Raw genomic sequence first — 11,533 nt, 5'->3', positions numbered from 1 at the left:
AAGAGCTATGAACTAAGACTGAAGTTTGGCTGAATGGAAAGGGTGGGAGACAGATGATCAGACAACAGTTTACTAGTGACAGTTGAATATCATCTTAGCAGTGACAACTGAATAGAGAGGTAACAGATATCCAACATGGCTGATGGATTGGATTTGATATCAGTTCTGAGCAGGGCATAAGACTCACTGTGTATAGTCCTTTCTTGTGGATGTGGAACTGTTAGAGAACTTTGTGCTGGCTTGCATGACTGATAAATTGATCTGGAATCATTGAGATGAGACACCAAGAACTGTTGATCTCTCCTTTCACCACTCTACCATGCTATCATTAATGATAGTTTATAGAGTGAGTGAGTGTGTGTGTGGAGGGGGGATCTATTCTAAATAGATTATCCCTGGTTTTCTTAAAGTAATTAAGGACATAAAGACAACAAGCTTTGTTTTGGTAATAAGACATTTTTATTGATCTTTTAGACAGACATGCTAAATTTCTATACAGTGTGAATGGAGAGCCAGCTCTGAATCAACCAGGTCTGCTCCACAGAGCTGTGACATTTACATTGGAAATGGCCTCACCCTCCACAACAGAGCCCAGCTTGCACACAACATTCTTGCAACATTGCTCTAATATTGCACCAATGTTGTGGTGACATTTCAACTTGACAGAAACATTATCTGAACATTATGTGCTAGCTGGACAGTCCTCAGTGACTGCTTCCCCCTCTATACCCTGGCCAGGTGAAACCTGCAGTGAGTTCAATGTTTCTATAAGGGGGCTCCAACTCAAGGGTACTGTAGCAAGACAGGTGGGTCTACTACTCTAAAGCCTTGTCACTACACCAGCTCAGAAAAGTCCAACACACCTCAGGAAAAAAAACAAACAAATGTCAAGTACACATGTCAATTAATTAATCAGTCAATCAATAAATTACCCCTCCCCCCCAAAGATATCCCCAATGTTCCCCGTTATACACAGAGTTCAATAGCAGGGCTGACCCCTACAAGGAGAGCTTTGCATGCCTTTGTGTGTTCCAAGAAGGCACCAGTGTAATAAATACCAAGACAGAACAAAGAGAGCAAACCAAAGAGGTGACAACACCAACATTCAACATGGAGGCGTACTAAGCTTCCCTCATCTTTAATGTAGATATGGAGTGTAATATTCTACAGTGTGGGGGGCATCCCCGTGTAGGTGTCCAGGGAGTGCCTGACTATTCTACTTCTAAATTCCAGTAATTTTATTTTTTTTAAACAATATTCCAACTCCTATTTATTAGTCCTGTTAGGCAGCAAGGAAACACTTAAAAAAACAAATGGGGCAGATGTGAATGCTTGTATCATTAAAAGCATTTCTTGCATCACTCTTAATCGCAGATTAAGAATCAGATAATAGAGGAACAGAGGAATTTCATCTAGTCTGCTAGTGTCAAACAGCTCTGTCATATGAGTGAGCACAACAATACATAAGTAAGAGAATAAATAGTGACAAAATGAAACAAGTAAAAAAAAGTTTCAAAAGTTTCAAACAAAGGTTTCTCTAAATATGCGGAAGAAGATGACATTTTTGTCATTGAAGGAAATCCATGTGGCTTTGACAAGGCAGCATTCTGCTCTCTCAACAACATAGACATCTTCCTCTGACCTGCAAGATTATCAGCTATTTACCCATTCTTCAAAATATCGTAACTACAATGAAGATTATGGTCGTATTCCTTCAGTAGTTAAAACAGGAAAAAGTAGACTTGAGGACTGTAGATTTTAACAGTAATTGTCAGAACACACATGTATTAAAAAGTGCATTAAGGTTTTACACAAAAGATATCAAAACAAGTATTTCACTGATCCACTACGTTCCCACAGCTTTAAAGTTTCTTTGCTCTTCAAATGACCAGTTTATGATAAAACTGTCTGCTTGCTGCATACTGTGGTATGGTAATTGTTTTATGTTACTTCTTAATTCCTCAGACAGCTTCATGCAGGTGGCAAAGTTAACTGACATCCTTCTAGGGCTGCATTCTAAACATTCATTTTCTGACACTGGACCAGGCCCCCATTGATCCAGCTCCACATTAACATTGAGGTACTTCACAAAGAGCAAGGTGTAAATGTACAAGTTAGTCTGTTCTCAGGAATGTCACTGCAAAATTCACATGACTGGGCTTGAAAATACTCTGTCCTTTAACAGCATTGGTAGACATTCCTTGTTTTAATTAAATTAGATCCAACAGATGTTCACTGGATAAGGATTCTTTTCAAAATCAGATATAAAGCTCATCTTATTGGAAACTCCAATATGCATGTCTGTATGCAGAGAAGACAAGCCTTTCTAAATCTGCTGGCCCTTGTTCACCTTGGTGAATATAGGACTGACTCAAACGAAGGGCAATTACAATATAAATACCATACATTACATTGGGGCATTTATTAGTGCTTGTGAAAGCATGTGAAATACCATTGACAAAAACAATCAACATGTGATGGTGCACACACATGACTTTTCAGCCTGCTTTGGCTGACATTTGCTCTCTAAAGTTGGCTGCATGAATAGCAAACATTTACACAAACACTACTGACATGTTCCTAAATCAAATACCCAAATTCAGTTTTACAGACAGGAGTTGATTACACACAGTGCATGAAACCACAGGTGTTAGTAAGTTTTGACATATTTAACTTATGGACACCAGCAGACAGAATCCATGTTCAAAGATGGCTCGCATGCATGCTTTCAATATTCATTCAGTTTGTTTGTTTGGCTTTGTAGCCATTGGACTGCCCCAATCCTTCACATTCTTGTTCAATCTGAAAACCAAGGTTTGTCTGCATCTTTGTCAGTGCTTCTTCTTGAATATACAAAAATACAAAACAAAAACTGTACCATTCTAGTTTTTTTTTTTTTCAAAAAAGTATACACATATTTTGAATTTATCTACTTTTTGTTGCTTTTCCCTTTTTGAATTTTTAAGATTTTTTGACAATTTAGTTAATAAAGTACAATATTATACAACTGAAAATGGACATAACACTAGATCCAACCAATGACCAATAGTCAGATGGGAAGGCCAAATATCCAACCTGAAAACTCAACTGGAAGCTAACCAATAGGAAGCAACACAACAAGCATGTGGTGTAAATGAAGCTGCCCAGTCCAGTACTGTGTATTAACAGGAGCATCCACTTTCACTGGTGGGGGGTTCCTGTGGTTTGTCCAGCTTGATGTCAATCACTGGGAGGGAGGACTGTTAAGGAAATTTCAAGAATTTTGTATAGAAGGTTTCACTAACATCAATCACAACAAGCAGAGAAATACCATATCACTTTCACAGAAGCCATGAGGCATAAGGTGCACTAATGAGAGATACGACCTGTGAAATTCTAAACATTCCAAAATGATTCTAAATCTATTTCTATCTAATCTAATCTAATCTATTTGAGACAAATATTTGACTGAAAAACAGCAAAGTAAATGTGATTTTGGTGGGCATGAGTTTTCCTTTTTTCCTTAATACTGTAAATGTTTTAACTTTTCACTCCAAGTTCCAGGGTCTCTACTTTCAGTTTTCAAAACTAAGAGGAACTAATATGGTTAATAGCATGGACAACGTTTGCAATCTTAATTGTCTGTGGGTTACACAGAGTCCCCATTAAGTCCCCAAAACAAAACACAAAAGGAAAGGCATCACAAGCAAGTCTTTTGAAATGATCCTGAAAGGTGCATTGAATTTAATGCAAATCAGACTGCAGCCAGCCCAGAAGAAAAAGCTTTTGTAGACAGGGCCTAACTGGATGTAGGAAATGTGCTACTTCATTGTTCCCTGCAGTCTTGGCACTGTTTTATCACTGTCCAAGAGCTGCAGTACAGTAGATAAAACACTAGATGGCACTGTCACTCTAAGACTCATGGTCTGCTTGCCCTCTCCCTGCTGTAGCTCACTGAACATGCAGAGGTCAGGATAAGACCATCATTCCTAAATAGGTCTTGCTTCGTCCGGGGAAACAGCTGTCTTCCTAGCCTAAATTGCTCAGGATGAAATATCACAGGGTACAAAATTTTTATTACCCTCTTGTTTAAAGCGCTTTGAGTGAAGTATCAATGATTAGCACTCTCCAACAGCAAAACAAGAACAACTAAAGCCCAGCCTCCACCATTGGGCTTTGCTGATCAGATGTGCATTAACATAACAAGACCCCAGATGGACAAAACAAGATGAATACTATAAAGAGTGCAAAACTATGTAAAACACCTGCTCCAAGCAGGGTGGATACACATTTGTGACAAGCCTGCGTCGGCCAAATTGAACAGATAGGAGGATGAAGCGCTTCAGCACACATCACATCATTCATCAGTCACACCATTTCTGAGGGGCTTGCCTGTTGGCACTCCAGCAACATCTTTCAAACGATTTGCTCTCTCTCTGCATGTTGATGGTACTTACAGGGACACTCCACAAATACCTGGCTCCTGAGTCATTTAGAAATTTAAAGGCAAGGGAAGCTTCAAGTGTTCACATCAAGGTGGGCACTGTGATCTGAGTGTGATACCTTTCGGTTTGAACGACACCACTGCGCGTGAATATTGTCCCTGAAGGAACTTTAAAGGCTGGGAACCCAAAGAGATGAATGCAGTGTTTCCAGGAGGGCTGCCCAGGTGTCCACCCCACCATAGATAGGAGTCAGAACAGCTGACTGCAGCTGACATTTGGAGGACTTGAGCTTCTGTTAGGGCAGGTGCATCAGCAGTCCCCATTGGCGACCAGCAGGGAGCACACAAGATGCCCCCAACAAACATTACCAAACCAAATCAGGGCTTTAATGGACAAGATCCCCTGGCAGCTGCATGCATAGATGGGCCATGACCCCTACCCCACCATCTGAGACCCTCCCCTGGCACTGACAGAGGGGCCAAGCTCAGGGGATACTTAATGTGTTCCATTATGTATTTCACATGGCAGCTAAGTACCAGGGGGGCTGAGACGTGACCTCACTGTAGTTAAGAGTGCCACAGTTACATTTCCTACATGGCCTATTTGCACAGCATGGTTCAATATACTGTGTTTCATGTGCCTTTGTGTGGTCCTTACCGCACACTGATCCCAACAGAACAATGACAAAAGGATATTTAATGGGATTATCATGAACCAGACCTTTGCTTTTTCCATTTTCAACTGACACTTTTTTCAGCACTCAGTTTAAGATGGCAGGGTGCAAGCCTTGTCTGGTTGAAAAATTGGATACACACCAAATAGAGAAATCATGTATTCCTATTCATCAGGAAGTACACAGGTCACACAAAAGGAAAAACACAACTTCTTTCAAAATTCCATTAAGATGGAGGCCTAGACTTGGACCATGTCTTCATCTGACCTCCCCCACCGTCTTTGCATCAGTGATAATATATAGGGGCTAAACCGAGAGATTGCTGGGCAAAAAAGAAAAGAGGCTCACACCATGGAGGCCTTGACACTCTTCATAAATCAGCCAGACTCTGGAAACTGGGGATGACCTTCCCCCATGGAAACAGGCAATTACAAGAAATAGCTCTCGTAAATTGTGTCTTAATACCTCCTACTGTTTTTCCCCCTCAAAAAGTATCACGTGGGCACCAGCTTCACCGCTGACACAGGGATGGGAGAGGGGGAAAAGAAAATCAATGTGGTCTGCAAACATCTGACACTTGCGCAATAAACCCACGATCAACTGTCAGCTACCTTAAACACTTTATTTCCTCATTTCGAATGTGTGGACGTATGCGGGGCGCTTCCTAACAGATAGCAAAGAAAAAGCAGAGGTTGCTCTTTCATGTCCCTTGGAGCGCGCTGCGTGCAATTTAAAATAAAATCCAGCAAATTTGCTCTGGGAAAAAAAAAAAATCAGATCGCACAAAATTGCCCCAATGGGATCTCAAGTCTTTCTCTTTTTGCCAGCTTCCTAGGATTTTTGTGTGGAGTGGATCAATCTCACCCCATTCCTGGGGAGATCAATATCAATGGCAGAGTCACCTAGGCTGGGGCATAATAAGAGCATGGGGTCTGCTTCATTAAAGCAGACTTGAGAGAGACACAGAGGATCACACAAGCTGTCGCTGGCCACAGTAAATTACCCTGATGTGCTGTCAGAAAGCGCTCCTGAACTCCCCCAGGTTGGGAGGCTTGGTCATCAGCCACCAGCATTTACTGTATATACTCTAATTAAACCACAGCTTAAACACAAGAAGAGAGATAAGGGTAACTGGCTGAGCCTGGGTAACATGTAAGTATGAGGCAGGCTTTGGCAACACAGCAAAACTGGAAGGTCGTCATCTGTTAGTATAGGGGCTGTTAGCTTTTGACTGTTGAATTTATTTTTTCCATAAAATCAACACCATTAGCTAGGAAGAGCAGGAAATGAAGAAGATATTTAGAATGGACTTTTGTAGTTTTGACAATACATGATCAAGACCTAAAAAATATGCATGATCAAAATGGCAATCCTTCATTTGATTTGGTGTTTGGTGATGATCAAGGACAGTAAACATGACTTTGCTCTTCACATTGTCACTCATGTCATAATCACAGAGGTTAGACCTGTCAGGTATCATATGAAAATATAAATACACAAACAACAGAGCCCACAGGACATGCAAAGAGAGCCATCTCTATAAACTATTGGTGGTTACCATGGAGACAACAATTCTGCTGAAGGGAAAAAAATGAGACTTTAGCTGTCAGAGGTGCGGCAGGCAGCAAAGTACAAAATGCATGAGGAATAACTACTGTCAATTATCATGGGAAGAAAGATGAAGGTAAAATGTTGCCTTAGTTTTCCATAGAATATACAGTGAAAGAAGAAAAATGGGAGAATAAGTGGTAAATGGTATTTTTGTTCTAGAGAATGTCAGATTCAACAAGCTCAGGGGCCCCAACTTTATGTTTAATACGTTAGCATTTCTGAGCAAGAGCTTACAGTACCACTACCATAGCGCATTGCCAAGAGTGTCAAGACAGCATCAATCATACAGTGCTCAACGTTCACCTTGTTCATTTTAACACAGCAGCTGCAACGATTTTGTACAGAAGAATACTGTTCATCTACAACAGGCTTCTCTGTGGATGTGGAACCAAATACATTTCTCAGTTTCTTAATGCACTACTGTTATTTACAATACTTTAGTGATCTTGCCTGCCACACATGTTTAAAATATGCCTTACAAGTTTGCACACAGTCCCACTGCTGCAGTAGCCATGGTGGGTGACAGTGACTGGATTATAGAGCTGGGAGGTTTGTCCATCTTCACAAGAGGAGTGGTACAAGTTTCCATTATGGAAACTTAGTTTAATGACTAGCATTGCCTAATAGAGGGAATATGGAATGAGGAACATTTCAAATCAAGTAGAGTTTTCTGAGTACTTCTCCATCCTTTCCACTGTATGTATATATATGCATAGCCTGCCCAACCTGGCAGCTGCTCTGGCTGGCTGGAGAGGCTGCTCACTGCTCTTCAAAGGTAGTATAAATGAGAGCACTACCTCCAAATGGCCCACGGTGATAAGGACAGGCACAGTCTGCTTGGTGGGAGCTACTCATTTGTGCTCTATTTGGTTGACTGATGACACAGAGTCCCACAGAAGGACTCTGGTGCATTAACTGCGTGAGGCAGCACATAACCCCTGGGGAAGAGTTCTGCTAGGCAGGAGAAAAATTCCCAGTCATTTAATCTGAACTGTTACAGGAACTGGAGTCTGCCAAAAGACATTTATGTGTATGTTTCTATTCCTCATCCCATTCCTAGACGTGACTACTGACTGGTGTACCTTTGCTGCCCGTCGGGGGAAGCAGGAAGTCAATTTCAAAAGCTATGCTTGCCACAGTGGGCACTTCTGAAAAAGAATGACAGTTTATCTTTCTAGCAACAAAAAAGATGTGAAATTTCGGCATGAGTAAACTCCAGGTCCACAAACAGACAGCTGCCAACAGACATACTATGCACCCTGAGTGATATGCTACTCTGACCAAAATCCTCTGACTGGAGAAAACACGTAGTAGATAAGGGGGAGTTCATGGCTGTCTGTGCAGCCTGCAGCATTTCCTAGGAGAATGCTAGTACATGTTAATATGTTGGCACACAAACTCACTTCAAGTATGTCAAGCTTGGCTAATTTTAAGAGAAAGAATGGCTAATTTTAAAGACATCTTAGGTGTCATCAGCATATGCAAACCTTCCTGACCATACTAATGATCCATATTAACATTATGTGGCCTTTTATTATTACTTTCAGCAGACAACCTTGTCTTGGGTGTCTTGCATGTAGTAGTACATAATTACAATGTATGAAAAAATTCACAGTAATGTGACTTCTGTAAACACTTTCACCTTTAAGTTGAAGGATGCACATAATGGCATGCGTTATTCTCACTCTGAAGATTACCATTCATAATTATTTTCCAACTGGACAGAGGTAATATTGTACTGTCCCAAAGAATACAATATACCTCTCCCCTCTCCATCAGACAGAATGCCAGATGTTCCGGTTTCTTCTGCTCACCGCAACACACATCATTGTCGTGCTACTGGGGGTTTCATCTGGCAGAAAATAACAGCCTGGAGAGTCGGTTCCAGAGCAAGGATCCACAGCACCATACAAGCATGATAAACACACCTGATATCAATGTGCGTGATCTGATAACTGTGCCGCACTCTTAGGTTTGACCTGTCACCATATTAAATAATGCAGCTACCTGAGACTCTACTGGAGTACTACTTGGGTCCCTGTGACCTGCCACGTCTCAGCCACTGGTACTGGAGTATGTATCAAAAGACAAAAGAGGTGCACCCGCCTTTTGGCTTGAAGTTGCTCTCCTGACTGAAAGACATTCTGCAGATAGAATGATATACAGTATGATAGTAGAGCATACCTTTGGTATTCTTTCATCTCAGTGGCGAATGTACAGACAATGTACCTCAACCCTGCAAATGTGGAAGCCTGTGTGAAAGTCACCTGTGTCCTGTGCAACTACATGCGGAGGACCACAAGCACAAGGACGGAAGCAGTAGCTGGTGTGACAGAGGGTCAGCTTCAGCACTTCAGGAGGCCAGAAGAGTAGGGACCAACAACGCAATACGGGAGGCAATTCATGTGAGGGAGACCTTTGTTTCCTAATTCTCTGCTGAGGGGGCAGTCCCCTGGCAACCAATGTTATAAGCATCCTACCAAAAGGCCCTTTTGAGGGCCAACCACATTAGATAAAAAAGAGCATTGTTTCCACCTGTCAAATCTCAAAAGTTCAATCCAAAAGTCAATATCACAATACAATAATTTACCTTAATTTATACTACATTAACACAGTCATATGTAGTCTATCCCTATATGACTTTGTCAGGCAACCTCTTTATGGTGATGTAAATTGTCCATCATATGAGTGAATGTTATTAACCACAAGCACAAATGTCTTCAACAAGGTAAAGCTGCCACCCCACCAACATACACATGCAACTTCTCTTCTAGTAAATAGTGTAAAACAAACTTTTTCATTTTAAATAATTGCAAAAGGAATGACACGTTTATGCTTCAACTTAAGTTTTTGTATTCAAATGCCAACCAAATAAGAACATAATGTAGGCCTCCAAGTTACTGGCTTGTCAGCTGTGCCTCTTCCTCATATTGACTACACTGGGCCTCAGAAATAATTTGGAAAAAAAAGGAACATTTTGTGGGTAGCCTGGCTCTGGCTGGTGTGGGCTGCCTGGCTCTGGCTGGTGTGGGCTTCCTGGCTCTGGCTGGTGTGGGCTGCCTGGCTCTGGCTGGTGTGGGCCTCCTGGCTCTGGCTGGTGTGGGCTTCCTGGCTCTGGCTGGTGTGGGTTTCCTGGCTCTGGCTGGTGTGGGCTGCCTGGCTCTGGCTGGTGTGGGGTTCCTCACTGAAGAGACTGAGGGCCATCTTGCTGTAACGATTTGCAGCCTCACTGTTGCTGGTGAGGGATGCCTCCTCGAACCCTCCAGGCATATTGCCACTGGTGGGGCACGTTTCCATAAAGGGGCTGAGGAAGGCCATTACAGCAGCAAAGCGCCAGGGCCTGCTGCAGACTGCACCTGCACCACTTTTTGTTTTTTCCTTCTCTTTTGCCCTCTCTACCCTATACATGTCCCTCAAGTTCTTTGATTTTTTTTACAGTCATCCATTGTTGAACACATAAAAAAAGAAATGACTGCACACCTCTCTCCCTCTGTAAGTTATTAGACTTCATTACTACTACAGATCATACTGTATATTTTAATGTTTGTAGCCTAATTGCACACATTTAGGGGCCAACAGGGATACCAATTAAATTTGCCATTCACTTGATTAAACCTCACCACTCATCCCAACAATCTCAGAGATCTGCCTCCATACATCATTTTTTTTTTTTATTAACGTCCCTGTAAATGGACAGGGATGCATCGTACAGGACAGGAAAGCCAGCAACAGCTGCAATCAGTTTCTCCTCCATGTCGGCTATGGGAACTAAAATGCTAATATAGGAACTAAAGTTTAAGAAAACATTTCACAGCGAAAACAATATAAGAGGAATACATCTGCCCTCTGATTGGCCGTCGCTCGACTCTGTCGCTGCTCATTTGCATAAAGTTGAACTTTGCTCAAATTTTTTTTTTCGCCAAGTCGTGGTGATTTTGTCGCCTGGCGACTCGCCACGCCATGTCACTCAGTGTAGCCCAGCGACCATTGGAAATGAATGACTTCTGGCAGCTTTGTCACTTGTTGTCGCTGCCGGTGTGAGGGCAAGGTTAGAGCTGTTCCATACTTGGACCAAAGCCAAAAAAGCACTCCTTGAGCATTGAGCCCTGACTTTCTAATGTTACCTTGGCACAGTATTTAGACCTGTGTGTCTCTATCAAAAGGATACTGCCTTCTTTGCTCGTCTCCTGCATGCTCTCCATCCCGGGCAGTGCAGCCGCCACACGTCGAAACAGCTGCCAGGGAAAAAAGAGAAGAGGATCAGGACACTGTTTCTCACACCAGAGCAATGGACAGCAGCAAGTGGCTCCTATTCCTTCTTCTTCATCTTCTCCTTCTTGCTCACATACTTAAGATGGCTTGATAAATGCACGTTGCGCTCAACAGACCAAGATGTTGGCAAATGATCATGGAGGATGAGGCCTTGCTACCCTGGCTGAAGGGCCAACAGGGCTAATGAGCCTGACGGAAGCGCCCCGCTCTCATTACTGCAGCCCTCCTGGCAAAGGCCATTGAGGAGCCACGTCTGAGTGGGATATAGGTATGATGTAAAATGTCCGATCCCTGTCCTAGCCTAGTGGCACTGGCAAGGGGTGTGAGGAAAGAGATGCACAGAGTCTTCAGGAGGGTGTTTATTTCTAAAGCAGCCCCACCTCAAACACACCATTTCTCAAAGCAGGCTTCATAGACGTCACATGCATTAGGTTTCAAAAACAGCAAAAAGTACTTCCAAACAACATTTTTATTTCATTTAGTTCTCAAACTCCTGCGTTTTGGATGGTTCAAAGGGACAAATGGCCAAAGTCCACCACTAAAACAAGGCTTG

General features: G+C 42.3%; 1 protein-coding gene across 2 annotated transcripts in view; it reads right to left on the bottom strand.

The window, feature by feature from the left end:
* Window positions 1-2,944: 2,944 nt before the first annotated feature.
* rab6ba (RAB6B, member RAS oncogene family a) overlaps window positions 2,945-11,533 on the bottom strand; it is a 63,427-nt gene continuing 54,838 nt past the window's right edge. For both annotated transcript variants that reach the window (XM_036520849.1, XM_036520850.1), the window contains exons 7-8: window positions 10,877-10,943; window positions 2,945-3,226 (exon numbers count right to left, since the gene is read on the bottom strand). In XM_036520849.1, the coding sequence (XP_036376742.1) occupies window positions 3,162-3,226; window positions 10,877-10,943 (132 nt within the window). In that variant the 3' untranslated portion in view covers window positions 2,945-3,161. The remainder of the gene's footprint in view (window positions 3,227-10,876; window positions 10,944-11,533) is intronic.

The sequence above is a fragment of the Megalops cyprinoides genome, chromosome 2, assembly GCF_013368585.1.
Source record: "Megalops cyprinoides isolate fMegCyp1 chromosome 2, fMegCyp1.pri, whole genome shotgun sequence".
NCBI lineage: Eukaryota > Metazoa > Chordata > Actinopteri > Elopiformes > Megalopidae > Megalops > Megalops cyprinoides.
The sequence above is the reverse complement of the archived record's forward strand: the minus strand, read 5'-3'. Positions and strand labels throughout refer to the sequence as shown.